We start from the raw sequence: 26482 nt of genomic DNA on the forward strand, positions 1-26482 counted from the left end.
AGGACATTAGGAGAAGGAAGGGAAAAATGGGGAGGGGGAATTGGAGGGAGAGATGAACCATGAGAGACTATGGACTCTGAGAAACAAACAGGGTTTTAGAGGGGAGGGGGGAGGAGGGAGGGGTTAGCCCGGTGATGGGTATTAACGAGGGCACGTACTGCATGGAGCACTGGGTGTTACACGAAAACAATGGATCGTGGATCACCACATCAAAAACCAATGATGTATTGTATGGTGACTAACATAACATAATAAAATTTTTTAAAAAAAAGGTAAAATTAGGATATTTAGAATCTCCTTTTTTTTAATGATAAGCCTCTTTTCTATTGGAAGTGATATTTTGATTGATTCTTCGTTGCTCATTTCTTCTTCCTTTTGTTTATTTTCTTCATCTGAAAGCGTGTTCCTCTGTGTTGTTCACGCTTTACATTCCTCCCACATATTTCAGAGTTACTTTCTCACTTTGGTTTTAAGCAGATAGAGCACCTTTAGAGAGAGGAATAGATGGTTGATCAATGGTCAGGGGAGGCCTGAAATGGTGACACTGGAGCAGAGACCAGAATGGAGTCAGACCAGAATGAGCCTCGCCTGAGGGAAGAGCATCCCAGGGAGAGAGAGCAGCACATCCACCAAAGCCCTGAGAAAGGAATGTGCTTGACCCGTTCAAGAAACCTGAGGCCAGGGTGGCTGGAGTGCAGTGAGCAGGACGAGAGGAATCTGAGATGTGGGGGGAGAAGCCCAAAAGCCCAAGCTGACTTGTAATTGAGACAATAGAGTTTTCTTTCTTTTTTTCTTAGAGAGAGAGCGAGCCCGAGAGTGCACTCAGGGGTGGGGAGGGGCAGAGGGAGAGAGAGAATCTTAAGCAGGCTCCACACCCAGCACGGTGTGGGGCTCCATCTCACGACCCTGACATCATGACCTGAGCCGAAATCAGGAGTCGGACCCTTAACCGACTGAGCCACCCAGGTGCCCCAGAGACAATATAGCTTTCTAACATAACAAACAGACTTTTTATATAAAGTAATTTCTAGAAGAGGGTTAAAGGAAAACAATCAGACTGGACCCGAGTCCAGTGTATAGAGGGCAGCTTGGCTTCATGGACACATGGGGTGGGGGGTGGGGGAGGAGTCGGAAGAGCTGAGTCCCAGCTGTGAGGCACCAGGCAAGTCCAGAGACCTCTGTTCTCCATCTGCAATTGGGAGTGAGGCCTAAAAGGGGTGTGGGTAAGATCAAGTGAAATAAAATGCGTGCAAGAGTTTTCTTGTTACAAATGTTCGAGGGATTGCAATTGTGCAAACAGGATCTACATCAAAAGATCACAAGAGAGCTGAATGGAAGGTTTAAACTCAAAGTTAGATAGTCGCAACTAGTCACCACGTACTGAACACTTCCTCAACCCTCTGTAACTATACAGTTCTGTGATCCTCTCCCGACAGATGAAATGAGGAAAGAGTCTGAGTTGCTCAAAGCCTCTTAAGTAATAAATGGTACAATATAAAAAGCGCAACTATGAGGAGAATATATAGCAACATGGAAAGTGTTATGAGAAATCTACAAAAGAAAAAAATTGATTTTAGGCTTTAAAAATGTATGTGGCTGGGAGCAAAGGCAAGAGAACAACAGCGAGCCAGGCATCTGACCGGGGCAATATGAGTGCTTTAACATTTTTGATATTCTGTGTTCTTGTTACAATTTTGTCCAGTAAAATGGGGAGAACATTATTGTGAAACTATTTCAAAGGCTAGTCCCCATTTTCTGTTAAAGGACTGTCCTCATCATGTGAGTTTTCTCAAAACCATCCAATATCCAGCTTTTTCCAAGACCAAATGCAAAAACCCTGCTCCTTGGCATTTGCACCTGCAACTTTGTCTCGTTGACCCCAAACTTTCATGTCAGGTGCAACCCTCCATTCATCTTGCCCAACATCCACACTTCCTCCCTGCATTTCAGGAAGTGGGAAGCCTTCTCCGACCACAGCACCCCCATCTTTGTGACCCCTGAAAAGCCCATTTCTGGGGTTGACACTTACGCCTGTAAGTATGTCTGTACATATTTTTGACTTCTTTGCATGTTGCTTTCCCTGCCCTACGAGTGTGCTATCAAGTCTGAGTGTGTAAGCAAGGACCGCCGAACACAGTATGCAGAAAGCAGAAAGTACCTACTTAGCAAACGGATGAAGAAGGGAGAGCAGAGAAGGACATTCTTGGGTGTCCTTCCTGCTAGGTCCAGATCCCCAAACATTGCCCCAGGTGCCAGGGGTGGGGCTGCTTAGGAGAAGAAAACCCTTCCACCTGCTACAACCTCAGGGGCCCTTCCAGAAAGCGCCTGAGAGCTGACTCTCATTGCGCGGTGCCCACTCTGGCTGTTCTAGGATGTTAGCAAGAAGCCAGTGGATGACTTCCGGTCCGCTGCAGTGAAAAGAAAAGGGGCCCTTTCGGCTCTGCGTTCATGTTTCTATCCTACACCCAGGAACAGAAGTAATGCAGCCTTGGGTTGAATTAATTATGACTGAACTATTTTTTAAAAGCATGAGACTGAAAATGGGGGGCCGGTGGAAGGTTAGGGTGATTTCGCCTCCTCCAATTGGTTTCTACCTTTGCCTAAGGGTCAACAAAAAATAATTCCAACCTGGATGTGAAAGCCTGGAAGGTATATAATACAATCAGGAAAGCTAGCAAATGCAAAGGCGGTGTGGGGTGGGGTGGGGAGGTCGGTGGGACAGGGTTAGGAATGGCGACGACGGGTTGTAATCGCTTCCTCTTCTGGGACCTCAGCCAAACTGCCTAGAGGCTGCCTTCTTTCTGCCCAGAGCCAGAGTGAACTTGTCAAGGCACCGTGAACCCCTGTGTCGCGGGTGAAGCGGCAGGATGGGGCCGGCTTTAGGAGCGTCCTGTTTGGGGTACCTCAGTACCCGAACCTCCTCTTTCAGGTATACGTGGGATCGTGATTCGATGAAACTAGAACTCCTCCGTCCGGGACAGGGGTTGGGGCGCGCCTCTGTTTCTCGATGTCAAACCGGGTCCGAGGGATCCGCGAAGGTGGCGGCTACGGAATGGCTGCGCGATCGTGAACCTTCTCCGGAGACAACCGCAGTTAGGGTTCTCTCCGCAGGGGGGAGGCGGGGAGCCCGGCGGGGCGGCGTGAAGGCCTGGCTGGTGTTGTGGCGGGTGCCTGGGCCGCCACCCCCTCCCCCACCCGCCCTCCCCTGTGCAGCCCGGCTGTGGGTGGGGGCACCTCTCCAACCCGCCCCTGCGCGCGGACACTTCTCGGCGCTCCCGGATTCCCAGCCCTGTGACAGCCCGTTGCCCCGGGGACGGCGCGGAGAGGTGGGAGGGACGGGCGCGCCGAGCCCAGCTGGACTCCTGAGGGGGTCCCACTCTCTTTTTTTCTTCCACTGGGAAGGAGGTCCACGAGGGTTCAGAGCAGAGGAGCCAAAAGGGGGCTGCGACCCAAGGAGGGACTGGGTAGGGCGACCTGGACCCCTCACTGTCCTCCCGGGGGCACGCAGCGACCCCTTCCACGCCCGCACCCGCCGGGTCCCCACGAGTCCGGGGCGGCGCGCGCGTGTCCCCTGCCGGGAAGCCCGGATCCCGCGCGCCGCGCGCCATGGAAGCAGCTAACCTCTCGGTGGCCGCCACCGGCGTCGCCCTTCCCCTGGGATCCGAGGCCTGCAGCATCGGCCCGAGCCCCGGCGGGGTCGTCGGGTCGACCCCGGGCGGTGCCGCCCTGCCGGGCCGCGAGCCGCCTTTCTCCGTCTTCACGGTGCTGGTGGTGACGCTGCTGGTGCTGCTGATCGCGGCCACTTTCCTGTGGAACCTGCTGGTTCTGGTCACCATCCTGCGCGTCCGCGCCTTCCATCGTGTGCCGCATAACTTGGTGGCCTCGACGGCCGTGTCGGACGTGCTGGTGGCGGCGCTGGTGATGCCCCTGAGCCTGGTGAGCGAGCTGTCGGCCGGGCGGCGCTGGCGGCTGGGCCGGAGCCTGTGCCACGTGTGGATCTCCTTCGACGTGCTCTGCTGCACCGCCAGCATCTGGAACGTGGCGGCCATCGCCCTGGACCGCTACTGGACCATCACGCGCCACCTGCAGTACACGCTGCGCGCCCGCCGCCGCGCCTCGGCGCTCATGATCGCGCTCACCTGGGCGCTCTCGGCGCTCATCGCCCTGGCGCCGCTGCTCTTCGGCTGGGGCGAGGCGTACGACGCGCGGCGCCAGCGCTGCCAGGTGAGCCAGGAGCCCTCCTACGCCGTCTTCTCCACCTGCGGCGCCTTCTACCTGCCGCTTGGCGTCGTGCTCTTCGTCTACTGGAGGATCTACAAGGCGGCCAAGTTTCGTTTCGGCCGCCGCCGCCGCCGGGCCGTGCTGCCGCTGCCCGCCACCGTGCAGGTGAGGGGCGGGCCGCCCGACCGGGGCGCGGGGGGCGGGGGTCGCTGCGGGAGGAGGCGGCTCGGCCAGCCGGAGAGTCGGCGGCGGAAGCTTGCACACTTGGGGCGCGCACCTGGAGCGCCCGAGGAGCTGGGCATCTGCTGTCTGAGGGGCGCCTCCCCTGCCGCTGGCGCGCACGCGTGGGGCTGGCCCCCGGCGGACCTGGCGCGCGGGGGAAGGGCTTTCAGCACCCGCGCGCTAGGGCTGGCGGGGGCGGGGGCGGGGGCGGGGGCGCGGGCGCCGCCGAGGCACGCGGCTGTAGGGGGTCTGCAGGGGCCGCGTTTCTGGGGAGTGGTGAGGGCACCACCGATGAGCCGAGCCCTTGGGGCTTTGCCCAGGAGCGATTGGGTCCCTGTGACACCGGCAGCCGCCAGCTTCCGGGTGGCGGGACTGCGGCGGGCTGGGAGCGCGTGCAGAGGACCACATCCCTGCGTTTTCCCTTCGCCGCCGCACCCAGGTCCACCCTCTGCAGTCCAGAAACGGACTCTCCAACTCTGGCGGCCAGCTCCCTGCCAAAGAGGGAAGTGAGCGGAAAATAGAGCCCAAGTATCATGTTCCTCTCACTACCCCAACCTCAGGGTTTTCCTCTAGCGGCTTTGGAAGGAGCTAGAACCGTCCGTTCAGATCCCAGCTCGGGACATTGGGGGCAGGTGCTTAACCTCTGCGGGCCTCTTTTCCACGTCTTTAAACAAGCTCATTCCTGCTTCATAGGGCTCTTGGTGAGGAAGGATCTCACGAGATGGAGCACGTGAGGCCCCAGCACAGTGCCTGGCACCCCGGGGTGGCAAAGCTGGCGGGGGTAGGGATCACCGGGGTGTTGCCTGGCAGTCCGCAATGGGCCAGAATCAAACCCTGGAAACGAATGAGACAGAGGAACACGGATTTGGCAGAACGTCTCTGATTGCATTTAGAACTGGAGCTTTCTGCCTTTTGGCAAGACCCTAATAAATATCAGCTCCCTCCTCATCCTAGAAGCCCCAAACTTTCCCTTTTTTGGGGGGGTGGTGGTGGTCAGGCTCCAAGTCCTGGAGAATAATAATAGGACTTACTGCCCCTTTCCAAATACAATAAAATAGTTGCCCTTTGTCCTCAGGCATACCTTCCAGGACCCACAGTGGATGCCTAAAACCACAGATATGCTATTTTTTCCTATACATACATACTGAAGATAGAGTTTAATTCATAAATTAGGCACAGAGGTTAACAACATACCTAATAATAAAATAGAACAATTTTACCAGTATACTATAATAAAAATTATGTGACTGTGATCTCTCTCTCAAAAATATTGTACTGTACCCACCCTTCGTCTGGTTATGCTATGAGATGATAAAATGCCCACGTGAGGAGATGACATGAGGTGGTGACGTAGGCATCGTGACGTAGTGTTAGGCTACTACTGACGTGGATGAATCAGGAGGATCATCTTCCAGACCTCGGTTGATCACAGATAACTGAAACTTCGGGAAGGGAAGTGAAACCATGGCTAAGGGGGTGGGGGTTGGGGGATGGGGGGTGTGCCAGAGACCACTGTGCATGGCCCAAGGAAGGACTGCCGGTGGGCGGGGGCAGGGAGAAAGAGACAGTAAGGTTTCTGTTGTTAGTTTTGTTTTAATTTTGGAAAGTTAACTCAGATACGTAGGCTACGCAAACATATGTGTTTTTAAAAAGCAGGCTTTTTCCTCTTCATTAAATGGCAGAGGGATTTTGTAGCATAAAATAGGAATGTCAAGACTAGAATTGGAAAGTGTTGGTAGGGGAGAGCTTTATTCAGAATTAATGATGTTCTTTGAAAGGTCCCTTGGAAATGCCTGGGGTGATTATAGCTTTTCTGTCTGATTGCGGAGGTAGGGCTGATTTTTAATAGCTACATCAACCCAATGTGCACCTAGAGAAATCATGGCGGAATGGATGCCAGAAAGGCTTGCCAAACCTGAGTTGGGCATTCATTTTTGAAAGACCCCATCCAGGCAGGTGATACTGAGAAGAAGAGAGTGAACAGAAGCCTGGGCAATCCGGGGTGGCCGTGGGTGGGGAGAAAGAGCTCGGGGAGGCAGGGCCAGTGGTGTGATTTCCCACTTGCTGGCAGTGGGACCCGGGGCAAGCCCTTCCCCCGCTCTGGGCTGCAAGTTCTCTTCTCTAATACACAGTATGGGTCTAAGCCCTGGCTGGGGCTCTCCAGCCATGTGATGCTGAGACTGTAGAGGGGATTGTGTTGGACAGCATCCCGCTTCCTTAGGCTTCGGTCAGCCCTCACTCAAATGCCTGGGTAATGCTGCTCCGTCAGCATCTACAAGGTTTCTGACCACAAGACACCCAAACGGAAACTTAAAATAATATGTCTGGAATACTATCTACCTTTCCCCCGCCCCTCCTGCTGTTTCCTGCACTCTAGGGAAAATGAGTTGAATTTAGGTCCTGAAACGTGTCGGTACTGCTTTCTGTGGGTGATGGAAGCACTTACGGGGTCTGAAGGCTCTGGTAATGGGGCTGTGTACATCCTTCATCTTTTCCGCGATTCTGTGGCCAGGTCCCAACACTGAGAAATGATCAGAAAGGGACCAGCAAGAGTTCCTGTGCAGTGATTTAATTCTCTGGGGCAAAATGCAGTTTTTGAAAGTAGAACCGGAAACCAACATTTACTAAGTGAGTCCTATAATCCAGACACTGTATTTGATGCTCTACATCCATCTTCTCTTTCATCTCCATGACCCAGCTGGGTTGACCCTATCGTCTCTATCAGTCTGGATCAGCTGAGACATGCTCAGCCACATATGACCCCCAAATGGACAGCTTATCTCACTCTCAGAGTTCAGTGGGGGTCCCCTCCTGCAGAGCTCTCCACCAGGCAGCAACTCATGGACCTGGACCCCTTGCCATCTTCGAGCTTTGCGGTCTAGAACGACTGGCTTCCAAGGTTGCCGTGTGAAGGCAAGAGATGGATGGAAATACAGCAGCTTTTAACTGCCTTCCCCCAAAGCGGACACATGACAGCTCTGTGCTCGGCCCATTGGCCAGCCACTGGCTGTGACATCCAGGGAAACACGTGGATTATTTGGTGAACACTGTCTTTAGCACCAACCCTCATTTTCCACTTGATAAAACTAAGTCGCCACAGAGTCAGTTCATTTAAGACCACAGAGTTAAAGTGTGGAGAAGCTGAGGTCACTGTTCTTTACTTTGTCATTCCTCCACGCTGTCTGTCTCCAGGGATTTAACTGCTGAGCACTGTTCCACTGCCCTCAGGTACCTCACCTTCATAGGAAGGAGGCAGCCATATCTCAGTCAAGGTGGGGCAGCATGGGATCAGGGTCTCAAAACTCTGCTCGTGAACTCTGTCCTTTCCAGGAGAGCTGACCACAGCTGAGCACGGAGGCACTCCCCCGCCTTCTCTCAGGAGACAGGGTTCATTCCTACCCTGCCCTCCTTTCTTTCAGCTTTCTAGAATGCGTACCACATATAGAGTATGTCCTGCTCGCCTCCCCCCCCCCAAGCAACCCCCATGGGTCATGATTGTTTCCCATTGGCCTGTGCCCTTTACTATTGAGAAGAAGAAAAAAGCAAAATCAATGGAGATTATGTAGTTGGTTTTTAAAATGTGACATCAAAAACTGTGGGTTTTTTTTCCAGTTGTTTGATTACCATGCACAAGCTGATAAGCAGGGTCTGATTATTCGTTAGGCACAATAGGTGCACTTACCCAGAGCCGCAGTACTTTTAGGGGTCCATGGAAATGGTTCAATTTTAATTTCTTTTAAAATTAGGGGAAGAATGAATATAAGAGCAATGAAAATATAATAATGTATCCAGCCTCAGTTATATTAGTCTTCATAATAATATGGTCATAAAATATAATTTTTAATATTTTTTAATGGAAGAAGGGGCCCACAGAGGCAGAGATGCCTAGGGCTCATGAATGTGATAATGCAGCCCTGGCTGACACCCTTCACTCACTCACTCATTCAATCAATAAACATGTGGTGGGAGACAGTGTGCCCAGTGGTTAAGAGCATGGGATTTGGAAGCAAGGAGACCTGGATTTCAATTCTTTTTGTGCCACTTATTAGCACTGTAGCTGAGTGATTCAGTCTAAGCCTGCATTTCCCCATAGGTAAAATGGAAATGTTGCCACCTGCCTCATAATATTCTTGTGATGAGTAAATGAGATAATGGTGTATACAGAGTCTCTAAAATAGTGAACCATAAATGCAAGCTGCTAGCATCTTCATTATTGTTCTCTAAAATTCCTCTTGTAAGTTCTAAAAAATGAATGATGATTTTATTCCTCTTACTGCTATTACTCACCATCCTAATAGGGGAGTTACTTTTCACTTGTTTAACAAATTAGCCCAAAGCTTAGTGGTGTAAAACAACAAACATGTACTAAGTTTCTGCGGGTCAGGCTTGGGAATGGCTTTGACCTTCTGGGCCCAAGGTCTCATGTGGTTGTAGCCAAGATGTCGGGTGGGGCAGCAGTCATTCCAAGGCTTGACTGGGGCTGGAGACTGCTTCCAAGATGGCTGACTCACAGGGCTGTTAGCAGGAGGTCTCCCCAGGGCTGCTTAAGCGTTGTCACAGCATGGCGCCTGGCTTCCCTTCTTCCCGGAAAGCACAGTAAGGAGGAAACTGCAATGCCTTTTACAGACTAGTCTCAGAAGTTACATGAGATCTCTTCCCCTATAGTCTAGTCACTAGAAATGAGTCACCAACTCCAGCCCACACCCAAGGCAAGGGGAATTAGGCTCCACCTTTGGAAAAGTATCAGTGAACTTGTGAACAGATTTTAAAACGACCACCGTAAGACACACAGATGGTGTTCAAAATTACTTGAGCGACTGTTACTGACCTGCATATTAGGCACTGTCGTAGCCTCTGAAGTTTCAAAGAATGAGTGAGCAAGGTCTCTATTCTCAAGGGATTAATTTTAATAGACCACAACTATATAATTAAAAATTCAATAAAATCTTATAGGTGCTCTGCTAGAAGTCTGTCCAGAATACAGTGAATGGTCCTGAGAGCCTGAATATGGGAATGCACTTTGTACATGGTCAAGGGCAAAATAGATGTGTAATATTGAGCTGTAGGGTTTGCGACAACTTCGATCTGAGTGTTAGATAATGTTACGTTATAAAATATTGGCCTCTCTAAGCTAACTCTCTGTATTAGCATAAATAAGTTTTTGTGTTGTCAGAAAAAAAAAATAAGTTTTTGTGTTGTAAGCATACAGTACATAAGCCTTGAGTGACCTGAAATCTGTACAGAGCCCTTTATGTTTTTGTCACTTGTCCAATGTTTAGTTGTCATCTGGACCACCCCAAAGACTAAGCTGCTGGTGGGACTGCGGGCTTGTTGGAGACAGGAAGAGGGTGGTGGAAAATCACCACCCTCGTTCTGATTCCATCTATTAAAAGAACTGTGGGCTCAAACACATTCTCATGCCAGACTGCAAGCTTATTTTAACTTTAGGAAAGTACATTTTATGAATCAAATTGTATCAGTGGTAATAAAAAATCTGGTTTATGGTTTGATTCTTTAAAGATTGGCACCTAAGAGTCTGCGAGTTTCCGGAAGTACTTGGATGTGTCAAGGAGCGTTTTTAAAATCTGCACCTTCAGAAATGCCCCTGGCCTTCCCGTCCCTACAAACTTCTCCCTTGCTGTTTCCTTGCATTGTTATGTCCATTCTGTCTCTTTACCTCTACTTCCATTTCTCTTTTCTCTCTGATTGGATTGTTGGAGAAGAGTGGAGGGGGAGAAGGAGAAAGGTGGGGTGGGGGGGTAGGCAAATACGGTGCAGGGACAATGTGTCTTCACCAATGACCTTGCAATGATCTACTCCTCAAATCTGTGTGGTTCTTGGAATAGATTGAGCTTCTCAGTGGAACACTGAGATCCAAATTCCATGGTTCTTAACCTTTGGGTAGGTCGCAGATGCCTTGGGCTTGCTGCCCAGAAAGGTATGTAGGTGCTTAGTCACCCGATTTGCATAGGGCAGTCCCTGAAGCCCATCTCTGAAGACTGATGCTGAGCCTTCCTTCCCCTTGGCTTTTCTGAGAGATGGAACCCACAGTGTAATAGTAACTGTGACTCTCTGAAGCAGGGCTGTAGTTGTCAGGGCATGGCCCCCAAGGGGGGCAAATCAGAACCCTGAGTCTGGACAATACATGTGCAAAAGGCAAAGCCTCCCTTCTTTCCACTACTCCCTCCTCCCTACCCCCTGTGCCAAGAATCTTTGGCTTGGGCTTCCAGGGATTCCAGGGTATGAACTCTTGCCTCAACAGAGGCCCTTCCATTGGCATCCACTCGTAAAGTGGGGATGACTTCAGATCAGATGATATTAGAACAGAAAACACAGATGTATTCCCCTTCTCCGAATTAACTCCAGTGGATCCTTAGCCAATCCACGGTGACTAAACTCCCCACAAAAATCCATGTTCTCCAAAAACAAGAAAGATAGCAACTGTACCTTATGTTATGATCACACGCAAGAGCTCAGCAAAACTATACTCTATACTCTGTTGTGAATATAATTACACTGAAGGAAAGGTTATTTTTTTTTTTTCAAGCCCAGCATGCTCTGCTTTGTTTTTCTGTAAGAAAACTTCCTGAATTTCATTTCTTTTCTCTTCTTTTTTCTTTTCACACAAGAGAAGCAGCTGAGAAAATTTCCTGATCTAGTTTGTCAGACATGCTAGACAGTTTCCGTTCACTTTGAGGGGCTATTTTGGTTAGTTAACTTCTTAAAGTGCCTTTGGGAAATGCACCGTGGAGCTTGGTTATCTCAGTGAACCCTGGGCAGAGAGATTGGAGCCCCAGCTGTCCCAAGTCCTGACCTGCCGAGCTCTGGATAGAAACAGGGAATTCCAGTTACAATCCAGATTGCCTTCAGCCCGAGTCAGAGATCTCTCTGTGTCCTCTCTCCCTCTCTCCCTCTCGGACGTTGTAGGGCTCAATTCATCGCTAGGATCAGTATGGGCGCCCAGACACCAGGCTTAGTAAAGAGTCTCGTTGCCATACTTGCATGCCTGACCCGAGGGGTCACAGTGGAAACTACTGTTTGTTCCACCAGTGATTAGGGCCATCTTTCTTCTTTTTGCTTGTCTCTCCTATTTCTTATTAGGATGTTTAATTGACAACATTTTAGAGGATTACAAATGCTTGTGGGTTCTTTCTGTGGAAGCTGGAATTTTTTTTTTTTTTAAGAGGAGAAGGAAGGGACAAGGGGTCGGGAAGTTGAGGTTTCGGCGGGCCTCCCGTTGTGTTCCTCACAGTAAGCCCGCAGCCAAGGCTCTTCACAGTTAGAGGTGTAGAAGTGAGGGCATGGCGGGGCTCTGCTTAGAATCCTGTCTGGCCACTGACTTGCTCTGAGCCTCGCTTCCTTGTGCCTTCCTTACCGGTTGCTCTTCTTACCGAGTAAGATAGCGGGGGGAGCCACCCAGTCATGTACCAGACCACTGTCAGCAACCTGGAAGTCAGCCTGCCACAGCTCACTGGGCACTGGCAGGAGCCAGGAGACTCCGAATCAGAGTCAGAGGACTTTATTATGCTCGGCACACAGGCCCACACGAGCGTCATATGGACACTGGTTCCCCTTACCCTCAGACTCGCGCGGGAGTGACCTGGAGCGGCCCAGATGCATCTGCATCACGGCAGAGAAACTCCTAGGTGAGAGAGCTCAACTCTGTATTGCCCAGTGTTGGACAATCGACAAACCTGCCTTGTGCTCTTAGGAAACCTGAATCTTTTGTAAGGGGCTGCAAGCTAAGCTGCTGTTTTTCCACTGGGAGACACTGTCTCTATCTTCCAAGGTTGTTTGCTTTACAAACATCCTCGATAAGCCAGTCTAAGCTTGGGGCTGTCAGGGCCTTCGTTAGCAAAATGGGCATAAATACAAGAGAGCTGCGAGAGAATCGTCTCCCCGAAACATCTCCCAAGTCAATAAATTTTTACTGTTTTTACTATATGCCATTCATGATACTAGGTGCTAGGGACTCTTCAGGGGACAGGACACTCATGGTCCCTGCCCTGCTGGCCTGTCCGTGGGGACTCAGAATCCTTGCCCTGACATCGGAGTACTGATGGGAACAGTGGGACAGAATATTTCAAATTGGGACTTGATGGGAAATTCTACTACAGAGTCCCCAGACACACAGTGGGTGGTAAATAAATGTTTAAGCATATATTGTATGGCATATTTGGTCCTTAATTAATTTTAGATGAAAAAGCCTCAGATTCTATGGAAGGTTAAGGTAAACTCATCTTTTAGGTCCCGTCCCAGCATGGCAGAGAGAGGCCACACAGGCCTGGAACCAGGCTGACCAGGCAGGCGCCTTGGTTCTGCGTTCCTCCCCCCGACTTGTGTGGTCTTGGCCATGGCATTTGGTGTCTCCAAACTTCTGTGTATTCAGAGCACCTTTCCTTTTACGGCAGGACCCAAAAGTGCCAGGGACTACTGGCTGTGTGTATCCAACAGCCTGGACTCTTCCCTGCATATTGGGGAGCAGGGGGAGGGTTTCTAGCCAGAGGTCAGAGGCCCCTTAAAGCCTGAATGGTCAGTGTTAAGACAGGTGTGCAGACGGAAGTTGGGGTGAAGAGGTGAGGAGAGAGAAGACCAACGAGGAAAGATGGAGAAGCTCAGGGATGGCTCCAGAGTTGGTGGCTAGAGACCCTAGAAATCGCCAGGAAGACATTCTGAAAAAATCTCAAGCATATGTATTCTTAAAATAGATTCTACTGGGGCGCCTGGGTGGCTCAGATGGTTAAGCGTCTGCCTTCGGCTCAGGTCATGATCTTGGGGTCCTGGGATCGATCCCTGCATCGGGCTCCCTGCTCAGCGGGAAGCCTGCTTCTCCCTCTGCCTCTGCCCCTCCTCCCACTCATGCTCTCTCTCTCTCTCTCTCAAATAAATAAATAAAATCTTAAAAAAAAAAAAGATTCTGTTGGAACCCATCCAGATCAATCACCTTTTCTAAAGGTGCAAAACAGGTAGGGATTAAGAGTGTGGTCTCTGGTTCAAAATACTCCCGTTTGACCTCCAGCTCTTACCATAAGCAACTGGGTGATCTTGGACAAGGTATTTAACATCTCGGAGTGTTTTCTCAACTCTGAAATGGAGATAATAATACTCCAAATTTTGATGTAAGAATGAATTCAAATCATCCCTTACAAGACTTGAGCATAGTGTCTGTTTATGTCTGTTTTACAAGACTTAAGCATAGTGTCTGTTTTATGGTTAACTTCTCTGGAGCTGTTCTTAGCCTCTTTTGGCTTTCTATTGGATATTACACCTCAAACGACAAAAGCCAAGGTAGTCAGTCTCCTTGCAAACCGGAATCATCATCCCAGGCTGTATGGCCTCTCTCTGCCACTCCGTTTCTTTGAAGCCGTTTCTGGAAAGATTCCACGGTCTTCCCGCATCTCTCTCTGCGAGGGGTGTAGCAGGCTCAGGAGGAAAGCTGGGAACACGGGCTTCTAGCAAACAGATGCCGCGGCGGAGCGGAGCTGGATGCCGCGAACCGCCGCAGTGCTGGAGGCCAGGTCCTTTAAACCAACTTACTCTGTGAACTTGCCTTTTGTTTCTTTCCCCCAGGAGCCCCTTTGAGCTGAATTCACCCCATTTCTTTGCCTCAATAGCATACCAAGGATTTGGAATTTCCGTTCCCCGGGGGAGGGACTCAAGTGCCTGGGAGGCCATTTAGGTCAGCAGAGAAGTGGTTGGAAAAGTGCCCAGTCCTGAGCCCGGAGGGAGGAAAACGGCCACGCCACTGTCCACTTCGGCTCCTGCTCTGATAAGATGGTTCCCTCCCCAAGACACGGCTCAGTATTCATGAGATGGTTTCAGGATGGCACGTCTCTGTGGCTCAGACTTGTCTGGTGACTTGAGGATGGTCCGCTATGAGGGGATGGGTCAGCGCGGTCTCTTCTAAAGGAGAAGGGAGACGCAGGTGCGGACCTTTCTGTTGTCATGATCACTGGTTCACTGAGCAGCCGTTTCCTGAGCACCGGCCAGGCACCAGGTGCTGCTGCCGGGCAGCTGTGTGTACAAGGGGGACAGTCCCAGCGCCTGTTCAGCTTGGCCCAGGGTGGGCGGACAGGTGTAATCGCCATCGCCGCACAAATTGCTACGGAAGAGGAGAAAGGGGTGCCAAACAGGGAGATGTGTTTGAGTTTAGAGGGTTAGAAAGGCCACTCTGAGAGGCCACTCAGCCTCCAAGCTGAGACCCGAGAGGTGAAGAGGAGCTGACCAAAGGATGGGGGCGACAGGGTGGACGGTGCACCAGAGGCTCCTTAAATGGTAGTGAATTATTACCACAATGGCATTTACAGTTTTCTGTTTGTTTGTTTTTTTAAGCTAGGCAGTACAGAACTACTCCAGAATCTAAATCTGGAATCCATTTAGCACATCGTTGTATAATTTCTTGCAATATTGATGTTTATAGGCTGCCTCGCCAGCTGCGAACTTTGTGCCTGGGCTGGGCTGGGATCTGTTCTCTTTGGGGTCCAAGTCCCAGCCCCCAGCCCACTCCATGATTGTCGAATGGGTCACGTGCCAGGAGTTGTGCCGGGCAGCCAGCACATTCCCAGTTCACGTCGTCTCCCCGGTGGCCTTACGATGGGGGGAGAGGACTTTGTCACCCAGCTTCACAGATGGGGGAAAAGCAGGTTTGGCCACTGGGGGTGGGACTCAAGCCAGAGTCTGACACTGAGGCTCCTGCTCTTATCTGCCACCTTCCCTTTTTATATCTTATTATCTGACATCGTGGGGACCACCACTCTCACTCCAGGAAGAAACTTCAGGACTTATTATTATTATTTTTTTTAAGATTTTATTTATTTGTCAGAGAGAGAGCATAAGTAGGCAGAGCGGTAGGCAGAAGGAGAGGGAGAAGCAGGCTCCCCGCTGAGTAGGGAGCGGGATGCAGGACTCGATCCCAGGAAGGCAGATGCTTAACCTACTTAACCGACTGAGCCACCCAGGCACCCCCTTCAGGGCTTATTTTAACCTACACTTTCAGGAACGTTTTCACCTAACATTTTGGATGGATTCTGGTATAAGCGCATCTTGAGAGGCTGCAGGAGAGGTGTTGGCCACACTGGATTTATCATCCCACGTCAGGTTTTATGTGTTAATCGCACGTTTCCTTTGTTCCAAGGTGAAGGAGGCCCCTCAGGAGGCTGAGATGGTGTTCGCGGCGCGTCGCCCAGTGGTGGCCTTTCAGATGAGCGGGGACTCGTGGCGGGAGCAGAAGGAGAAGCGGGCAGCCGTGATGGTGGGCATTCTCATCGGCGTGTTTGTGCTGTGCTGGATCCCCTTCTTCCTGGCGGAGCTCATCAGCCCCCTCTGTGCCTGCAGCCTGCCCCCCATCTGGAAAAGCATATTCTTGTGGCTTGGCTACTCCAATTCTTTCTTTAACCCCCTGATTTACACAGCATTTAACAAGAACTACAACAACGCCTTGAAGAGCCTCTTCAGCAAGCAGAGATAAACCCAGGGCTCGGGGAGACCTGCAGGTAGGGCCGTGGGCAGAGAACTGCTATTTCTTTCCGCCCCAGGTATCTGGGAGCCTGGCCCCACAGCAGAGTGCCGATGACATCAGAGCCGTACCACGGGGCCTGGACGGTAGGAGCAGCAGTGCCAAAGGCTCGCCGGGAAAGACAGCGCATGCGTGGCAAGCGTGCAGCTACGCCCTCTTCCCGGGTGTGTGGCAGACATTGCTAATCGATCGGGGCACGTTTCTCCACGGAGCGGGACCTCTGCCTCAGGATCCTAATCAGCGCTCTAGGTACTGCTAACTGGCTGGAAGGGACACGGGAGTCGAAGCTGACTTGCCTTTCCTTTATTTAATACCCTATTCCTCCGAGGGGATCCCTCGGCACAGAGCCCCAGGTGACCTGTTTTGGGGCCCACTCAGGAGACTGTCTCCTTTGTGAAACAGCCCCCACCCCGTATCCACCTGATTCAACTTACCTTCCCCAATATCCAAGGCGGTGTATCCCAACTGGGGAGATGGGCATCATCTGAACGTTGGTTTTTTATTAAAAAAAAAAAAAAAAGTGTCTGGTGCAACCCATTATCTACTGAATCAGACTTTCGGAGAAGTCTGATAATTATATTATTGAGTTCTTTTTTCATCAGTGAGAGACAGTGCTAGATACTTAGATTGTTCTTTAGACCAATTAAATTGGCCTTGGGCGGAGGGGGAGTGGGGGGGGGGGGACTCAGGCAGGAGTGCTTTTTAAAGCTCCCTAGGGGATTCTAGCCGGCCAGAGTTGAGGATCCCGGTGGGGTCCTTTCTCTGCTTCTGAACAAGGGAGAGCAGCTATGAGAAATGTTCCCACCACTTCACCATACACACTTGTATGTGTAATAAAAATACTATTGAAGCACTGATTTCTAGGCTCAAAATCATTCATATGTATGACTGATCTCACACACACACACACACACACATTCACATATGCCATCGAAACAGGGATGACTGCAGTCTAAGACACAACAATCCCAAACTGCCATAGTGAATCTTGGCCTTCCTGAAAATACCAAATGTGGCCCAAGTATATAGGGGTCCAAGGGCCTGGATGAGGGGGGATACCTAGGCTAAGTCATGCTGGCCACAGTCCGCCTGATTTTGGGAAGGGCTGGTTGCCTACTGATTAGGTTTTTTCAATATACCCAAGACAGTACACTCCCGCATCGGCTCACCAGATATTTGAGGTATGTAGACATTCTTTAAGCTTATACTATAGAGGACCTGTACTTTGGGGTTTATCAGAGAATAGAGGTCCACAGTGCCTTTTCCAAAATCTTTGGGGCCAGATGGGCTTTGGAACTTAGAAGTGTTTTCAAGTGTTAGAAAGGCAATATGGTGTATATTGCATAAGTTAGCTAACACCCCCAGCTCGGTTGGGGGCAGCAGTCTCTACTCAACCTGTGCAGTAAAATGTATGAATATTTATACTGTGAGAAAAGACTAAAAATAGCTAGCTAGCACAGAGTCAGATCAGATTTTGTCATTGAATGTGTTAGAAACCACCTCTGGTTACCAAACTTTGTGTTTTTGCAATTGAGGACCCGTACCTCAAACCATCCACAGTCCCAGCTTTGCTGCATGTCAACCCTGTTGAGGGGAGGGATTCTGAAGGCAGTCTGGGGAGAGTACGTGGTTCAACTATTCCTTTGTGGCTAGCGGTTGGGACACCACAAAGGTGCTTTGTATGGCTTTCTACGACAGCTTTCTTGGAGTCCTATTTTGGAATTTTATTCTTTCATTGGAAGATACTTGAAGAAACACTCATGTGAAATATGTCAATGCACTTCACATAAAAATGTGAAGTCCTCTGTTTCACTCTTTGTGAAGCATGTTTTCTTATGATAATGACTTTTATTATGTTTCCATTTTTCCCTTGATCAGGAAGAACAGAACCACATTTCTGGCCTAACTTTGGAATCTGTGTAGGAACTGGCATCCTATTGATTTGTGTCTAAGGTTTCTAGCCAGTCTATAATTCCAATTCTTACTTAGGTTTTCCCTATCCTAGTGTTTTCTGTTCTATTTGTATTTTACTATCCTAGTCTGTGTATTTCCTGCAAGCCACCTCAAATCCTCTGTGAACCAAGCCAGGAAAGAAAGGAATGGGCACATTGTTGTGTTTGAAGGGTTAGAGCTCACGCTTGGGGCTATTGGGGATTTTGCCCTATCCGCTGAAACACACTAGGTGGTGTTAGAGATCTTCTTCCCTGTCCCTCTCTTCATACTGTTTATCAAGCATCCACCATGTGTTGCTGCTGTACTAGGTTTTAGATACAAATGCTCATTTGATCCTACATCTATCCTGCGAGGTAGGTACTGTCCTCATCGAACCCCATTCCGAGGGTAAGTAGCCTGCCTGTGGTCACACATGAGTACATACATGGCAGAACTGGTATCTGGACTCAAGTTGACCTGTATCCAAGCATGAGGAAGGACGGGAACTCAACAGAAGTCGGCCTGGACTCCATGTTTCAATGTTTGCTTGCGTTTTGCAGCATGAACGCTGTACCTGGTGTAGTGGGTCTGCTTGCATTGTTCTAGTTGGATTCCAGGCAGGAGCCTTAGAGGAAGAATCTAGGTAGAGTTGGTGAGGGGCACTTGTGGAATTTTTTGGTTTACTCTTCCTTCTGGGTAGGATGCTTTATGATCGTGTTCATTTGCCTGGGCTTTGGCTTAATGTAGGATCATGATGGAAGCATCCCAGGTGGAAGGAATTACATATGTGGAGCCCTTCTTAAAAGGAGGTTGCTTGCTTGCTGATTTGGTGGCAACTTCTATTAGACCTTTCAGACTTGACCCTTTTCTTCAGTTAGGGGGACCTTCCCTAACCACCACTATAATTACAAAATGCTTAATTTCTGAAACAGATCAGTTGATGACTGACTCTCTGTAAGGCTGCACCTGTAATTCCTTTTAATAAGAGTATCAAAATAAGTCTATTGACAAAGTACCTGATTTATAATGAACATTGCAGGAACTGCTTTAATAACCATAATGTCTCTGCTCTGCCTCAAATCTCTTTGCTTGCAGTACCTAAGACGGGGGTGGGAGGATGTAAGAGGAAATAGTCTCTTCCTTGTCGAGATTCATTTGCTAAAGTATCTTCATGTCAGAATCCAATTTCACAAAGTTCCAGGTCTGTAGGATGGATGGGGCTAACCCAGTGGTATTCTTTATAATGCAGTCATGTACAATGGATAAAGTATGCTCCCTTTCTCCCCTTTAGCATGGCCTCCATGTTTCTTCATGCCATGTTGGACGGGAATTTGGATTCTGACCATGACTGCTGTCCAGCATGAGCATCTATCCCCACGTGGGTACTATCCCTAGAAGCCTGCTCTTCTGGCCCCTGACCTGGTCCCTCTACACTAACACTGGGTAGTACAGAGAAGTGTCTGAGTCTATGAAATGTCTATAAGTTGGCTGGGATCTCACCGATCCAGGCTGGGCTCTTCTGGGTCCAGCTTCAAGCAGCAGTTTGTTTGGGTCTAGGTCTGTTCCATGTGTCCCTCAACCTCCTTGGGCCAGCACGGTATGTTATTTTCAAGAGAGGTGAGCAAGTGGGCAAGCCTGACCACTCAAGCACGCTTCCAAACTTTTGCTCATAGCAAGTCTGCTAACAACCCACAGACCAAGTAAAAGCCCAAAGTCAAAGGATGGGGAAGAGCATTCCACCCACCAGGACGCCACGACAAAGGTGTCTGTTCTGGGGGAGTGAAGAATGGCAACAAATAATTCAGTGTTCCATACGTGAAAAAGGCAGAACATAAAAAATCAGAGTGTGGTATAAAAAGGGTAAGCACAGTGTCTAAGACTTTTGTTTCTGGTATATGTTCATCTGGATTATCCAGTCATCTCTTATCTGGGGTCCTTGCTGTTGCCCTTGCTTCCCTGGTCTGTGGTCAGCACAGCTCCCAAGGTGTCTCTGTTGAAATCTCCAAAGCCTCCAATGATTCCCCACACAGGTACCCTTCACGTTCCTCAAAACTCACCTGCTGGGCCTGCTTCTACCTCAAGGACTTTACACTCAGTAACCCCTCCGCCTGGCATCTCCCTCACACAGGTATCCCTCACCAGGTGGCTCATTCCCTCACTAGTCATCAGTTTGTTTGTATTTATTTAATGCTAAGAACACAGATATCCTGAAGAGACAATGGAGAAAGTTTTTTCTAGGCAGGATTTTGATCATAAAAACACTAATGATTCAAACTTCTGAAACAAAACAGCACACAAATCTAGAAAATGCAAAACACATTTTATTTCTTACCTGAATTAAGTTGAAAACATGTAAATGTTATCTTTAAAAAATACCAATATTAGGGGCCTGAGTGGCTCAGTTGGTTAGGCATCTGCCTTCAGCTCAGGTCATGATCTCAGGGTCCTGGGATCGAGCCCCACCTTTGCTCCCTGCTCAGTGGGGAGCCTGCTTCTCCCTCTCTCTCTGCCCCCCTCCTGCTTGTGTGTGTGTGCACACGCTCTCTCTCTCAAATAAAATCTCAAGAAAAAAGTTATCAAAATTAAATTCATGCAGAGAAACTACCCATAGCTTTTAAACCATAGAACACCTGGTTTTCTATAGGACAAAAATAAAAGGATGTAAAATAATGTGCAGTTTATAGAATTCAAAGAAAATCGGGGTGGCTAAGAGTCGGTGAAAGAGGCAATTAGGGGCAGGAGGCATTTTTTAAGGTAGACACTCTGGTGACATCTACAACAAGCCTGGAGGGAACCAGGAGGCTGACACCGAGCAGGCCCTGACAGGGGGTACACCACTGGGTATGTGCAGTGGCCAGCAAATTAACTGGTGCTCTGGTGAAGTTTCCGGAATGACAACCAAGGTAGTTCCCAGTAAAGGATGTGAAGGTAGTCCCTAACTATTCATTATAAAATTGCAAATCACCACCAAACCAGACACTCCCGATCCTTCTTCCTTAACCAGTATGCTGAAGCAACACGGCTGTAGCTTACATGGTCTTACCTTGCTTGTAAGTCTTCCCCACTGGAATGTAGTGAAGGCAAGTTCTTCTGTCTGCTTTGTTCACTGCTGTATTCCCAGGGCCTGACCCACAACAGAAGCTCAAATATTTGTTGGTTGAATGAAGGAGCTACCAGGGATTTATTTTTCTCATGGAACAAGAAATATGGGGGCAAGGGGTCTCTGGGTTGGTTCAAGAGGCTCGCCATGCATTCAGGGAACCAGGCTCTTCCCATCTTTTCACTCTGCCAAGCTCCCCGTGTCGGGATGTCTCTTCTCATGGTCTCAAAATGGTTAAGGCTGCTCTAGACACCTTGTCCTTCCCCAACAACTTGCAAGAACAGAAGCTCTCTTAATGCACCTTGTGCTGATTACCAGCAGCAACGTCTCCTTGGCTCAGGGGTACCATCTCCATCTTTTGCACCCCAAAGCCAGAGGGACAGGGGTGGTGCTGTGACCCTCACGAGAGAGGGGCAAACCGCTTCACGGTCCACCGCCCCCTTGCCGTCCCCTCACTGCTTCCTCTCCCTATAGCTGCTCTGTCAGAAGAGGTGAGCCCCCTTTCCACTTCCCTATTTCCCCCCAAGACCCAAGAAAAGGAGACATTAATTACTTTGGGCATAGGGCTTTAAATTCCTAAGGAAAGCAGACTTATCAAACATGAATCTTCTGTCATGTTTCTGTTTGGTAGAAAATCAAATCAAATTAAGATTTAAAAACTTTATTTTTTTTGAATAGATAATACACGTACATGGTATAAAATTCAAAAGGTACAAAAGGTATACAGTGAAAAGCAATTCCCATCCCTCTCCCCAGAGGCAACCAAAGCTGTCAGGTTCCTGTGTACCCTCCCAGAGATAGTCTAGGCACATGCTAGCAGGTACGCATGACAGATGTGCGTGAATGCGCCATGCACGTGTGTATACCCATCGACACACGTTTTCCCCAACCCCTCCCCTCTTTCAAAAACAAGCACCAGTATACCAAGAGCCTCTTGTCCGCCACTTAACCATGCGCCTTAGGGATCATCCCACGGCAGTACATACAGAGTGACTCTGTTCTTCCAAATTTAACAGCCCACTGGACGGATTCACCATGATTCACTTCACCACTGCCCTATGTTGGTGGTGGTTTCCAACTTCTTGCTATTACAAATAATGCTGCAGTAAAAGTGCCTGTACATGGGGAAAACTCCTAGAAGTAGCACTGCTGGCTCAAGCGGTCTGTGCATTTGCACTGTTCATAATACTGTTGGACTGCCCCCCGTGGATTTGTACCGTTCGTACTCCTGCCAGCACGGCATTCCACGGCTGCTCCCCACTTCCTGGTTTCATGTGGCTGAGTCACTTCAACCAGTCACGTGACCGTTAGGTTCACAACATACTTGGAGCCAAAAGAGACTCATGACCTCATCTCTGACACTGGTGTGTTCCCTTTCTCTTTCTCCCTGTCTGGGGAGAAAAAGAACCCACGTGAAAGGTAATTGCTTTGAACGGTGTGAGACCTCTGACCCCTCTGTCATCCCGACCTTTGAGGTGCGAGTCTAACAAAGACACTCTGAGAGAGTCTCTCAAGCTGCTGAGTAAAACTGTCCACCTGTATGCAAACAAAGCATAAATCAGACGAAAGCTTCAGTCTAGACTCTGCTAATTAACAGGGATGCAAAGTTGTAATTTAGAGACGCTCTTTTATGCGGCCAGAATCTCTGGGCCATTGACCCAAGCCAGGCTCTGGGGAGACTGCACGGTTCCTGCTTTCACCGCTCTCCCACTCTGGGGGGTGAGCACGCAACAGACTTCGCGAAGGACGAAGAGATCAAACAGTAGCTTGTGCCACCAAGAGAGACAGCAGGGGAAAGGGCAGAATGTGACCAGGGCTGCAGGCAGACACTGAATGGGTCTGTAGCAGATCAGGCCATCCCGGAAAGCCACTGCCCGTGACCTTGGACGGATGGCGGACCAGGCAGAAGCAGCAGCAAGGACAACAACCACGGGCAGGTGCGAGCTCGGCGCATTTGAGGAACTGATGGAAGGCTGATGCGGAAAACCCACAGTATTCCCCACAATGTCAAATGAGCCACACACCAGCTACTAGACCCCCTCAATGCTTTTACACATTTATCGTGAGAAGAGTGGGGACCGTGACAACATGATTTTTTACAAAACGTTTTTGAGCCCATCACCATGTGCTGTTAGAAGAAATGCTCTGGACTTGGGGAAGAGGACTGAGAGAAGGCCCGGGGGGCTCCGAAGATGGCTCGCATAAGGCACGCCACCTGACCAGTACCCAGCCACACAGATGGACGGCAGCTACCTCACCTTGCTGGGGCTCTCTGCGGGACTGCTGTGCAGTAAGATGTGCTTGTACCGGAAGCCAGCACTGGACACAAGGACAGCAGAAAGCACTTCCTTAACGTTCTTCCCCAAAGCAAGCTTCAAGCCAGCTCTGCACCTCAGGCTCAGCCAAAGTGCCCGCTGAAGTTTATCGCTAGAATGGCTGCTTCCCTCGTACACTGATCATCAGTCACGTGCAGATAGGGCAAGACGAGGCCATGCCCGAGTGACAGGAATCAAGGTGGCCCGGGTCACAGGCCACTGCTTGTGGTCCAAAGTGCCTTTGCTGTCAGGCCTGCTTTGGTCACTACAGACATGATCAAGGCCAGCAGCAGTCAGCTTGAGGTCATGGGGATGGCGCTGCGTGAGGCTGCAGAGGGCTGCCTGAGGCCTTCCCCGTCCTCTGCTCGTGGTTTCAGGAGCTTCCAAGAGCTACGCTGTTTGTCAAGAAGTACTTCCTCAGCCTGAGAAAGGCCTGCTATCTGTTGCAGCCCCTCGGCCTTCTGGTCCTGCTTCAGTAGACACTGGCAGGACCTGGCTACCCACAGAATATGGGCAATGGACCAGAACCCAGTGAAAACCATACACTTGAGACTCTAACAAGAACTTAGGCCTGACAAACCTGGAATGAGCTTGCTCTCTCTGTTCAAAAAGGAAACACCCCAACATGTCACTTTGGCAGCATTCTCTAACATTTGGCACCTCCCTCTAGTGCAATGAGCTGACCCCAGGGACCCATGGGACCGAACCCTGGCCAAGGACAACAAGAAATATGTCCAAATGTCTCCCCACATGCCTCACGGTCCTCTAGTCTGTACTGCTCAGCAGCTCTGATTTTGGTTTAGACCAAGGCAGCCCCATGTACTCGGTGAGATGCATGTTGGGGAGGGTGGCGCCCCACCCCGAGACTGGTGGAGAATGCCAGGGTACCGGGTGGTCAGCTCCGGGAAGGCTGCCATGTTAGCAAGCTCATGGCTCTGACCGAAGAGGGGAAACTGAATGCTTCCTCGGGAAGCCTCATTCCTCCAGAAGCACACATTTCATAAAAGTAACTTAAGCATGTTTCCTGCTGACTTTTTTTTTTTTTTTTTTAAACTCCAGAAAAGTCTGTGGGCTTAGCCCAATACCCACCCATACTCTGGGAACACAAGATATCCTGGGAAGAACGCTCCTGAGTGGCTTCTGAAATGAAGTGGGCCTTGGGGCATCACGTCAGCCTCTAAGGCCCGACTGTAAGGCACGCTTACGGTCCTAATTCCTCGCAAAGGCACCATCCACTCTGTGGGGCATCTGTAGGAAACACACAGTTCTCAAAACTGGCTCCTGCTGTCTAATCCAAGACGTGTCCAAGGAATAGGAACGCACTTGTAATCTGTACTAGACCTTGTGGATTAAAAGGGGAAAAGAGATCTTCTGATACCTCCCTATACAAAACCAAATCAAATGAAATTCTTTGGAAACATACCCAATAAATGCCTCTCACTTTTAAAAATGGTTATTAATTAGGGGCGCCTGGGTGGCTCAGTTGGTTAAGCGACTGCCTTCGGCTCAGGTCATGATCCTGGAGTCCCAGGATCGAGTCCCGCATCGGGCTCCCTGCTCGGCAGGGAGTCTGCTTCTCCCTCTGACCCTCCTCCCTCTCATGCTCTCTGTCTCTCATTCTCTCTGTCTCAGATAAATAAATAAAAAATCTTAAAAAAAAAAAAAAAAGGTTATTAATTAGTTGCTTTGGAGTGGTCATGCCATACTTGCCCCGACAGCATGGAGACGGGCTACGGAACCCCAGAATATAACCTCCCTACCACCTTTGGACAAACAGACAATTTCATAACTGCTCTCAACAAGAGAGCTTCTCAACAAGAAAACACAGATGTTTCCCTGAATCTGAAATAATCTGCAAACTGCTGTTCCCCCCTCTCCCCGCCCTCAGAGTGCCACCTGCTCTCTGGCTGTCACTTGCTTCAGCTTCATGGGGCCCTTTCAAAAAATCAATCTGCAGATGACTGCGGCCGCCGGAGCAGCCGAGGGGAGATGTACGCGGCCCAGGAAGGACACACTTGGCACAGGGGAGCATCCCTCTGGAAGCAGCCAGCCTCATCGGACAGGCCTCGCTGCCCGGCCACAGAAACCAATGGCTGCTGCTAATCTGGCATCAGATTTCTAAAGGGTCGCGTCCGTACCTGCTGACCAGTATGTGTGCAAGGTTCACGCAGAATGAAGCGCAAACCTCACGCTGGGGTTCACCGAACACGGCTGAGCTGCCGGATCGCTGACAGCCAGGGCAGGAGGGGCTCCGCGTCTGGTCTGCTCTGCTCATTTCCAGAGGACAGTCTACTGCTCTGCCTGCCTCCAAGGCCCCCCTGAAGGCTGGTCCCAGCCTGCCTGTCCTGCAGAGACAGGTCCGTCCACTCCTTGCCCAACAAGCACGCTTGGACTCTCCCTGCACCCTTTCAAGTTTCTAATTACAGTCATACTTTATCCAAAATGGCCTTCCCACCTGTGTCTGCCTATTAAAATGCAACTCCCTGCTCCGATCTAGCTCCAGTCCTACCTCGCCCACGAAGTCTCCTGGATCTTTGCACGCCCCACTGCTCTTCCTCCTCCAATGCCCTCTGCTTTCTGCTCGTGGCTGGTCGCTCTGGCATTTACCATGTGCTGCCCTGGGGCTCAGCGACTGGTGCGTGAGTCTCATCTCTGTGCGTGGCCCAGGACCTGTCCAGAACGTGGAGCTCATGGCGTGTATGCGTAATGGGGAGGGATGCACAAGACCAGCCACGCCTGGCTGGTACTCATGTGAGAACTGGGCATATTAAGGTGTCATGCTTATGTAGGGGTCCTCAATATGAGGCTCCTGTTTTCAATTTTTGGTGAAATAAACTCGAGTCGTGTGTACGAGTTAAACCGATGGCAGCCACTGAGCTTTCATTCTTGCGGTTACACCATTAAGACTGCTAGCTGGTGTCTCGAGGAGCCAGGAACAAAAGGCACCAAGGGTAAGTGAAGGGCCCACATGACCAACACTCACATGGGCTGGTCATTCAGCTAAAAGCCTTTACTAAAAAAAAAAAAAAAAAAAAATCTCAGGTGACCAAGCTCTGGGGTCCAGTGGGCTATTTCTGCCCTGCCGCGGGCCACTTGCTGGCTGCCCGAGGTGCAGGGCCTGTGTTTTATACTTCCGTCTCCCCCAGTGCTTACTTCTCACTGGTTGCTCAATTAACA

The 26482-nt window shown here is 50.0% G+C and overlaps 1 protein-coding gene across 1 annotated transcript; it reads left to right on the plus strand.

Annotated features, from left to right (window-relative positions):
• Positions 1 to 2901: 2901 nt before the first annotated feature.
• Positions 2902 to 16815, plus strand: LOC102749347 (5-hydroxytryptamine receptor 5B). The gene is made up of 2 exons (XM_006750929.3): positions 2902 to 4386; positions 15578 to 16815. Exons 1-2 carry the CDS (start codon positions 3607 to 3609, stop codon positions 15908 to 15910), a joined length of 1113 nt encoding a protein of 370 aa, XP_006750992.1. The 5' UTR covers positions 2902 to 3606; the 3' UTR covers positions 15911 to 16815.
• The last annotated feature ends 9667 nt before the right edge of the window (positions 16816 to 26482 follow it).

The sequence above is a fragment of the Leptonychotes weddellii genome, chromosome 3, assembly GCF_054177405.1.
Source record: "Leptonychotes weddellii isolate Sample4059 chromosome 3, ASM5417740v2, whole genome shotgun sequence".
NCBI classification, from domain to species: domain Eukaryota; kingdom Metazoa; phylum Chordata; class Mammalia; order Carnivora; family Phocidae; genus Leptonychotes; species Leptonychotes weddellii.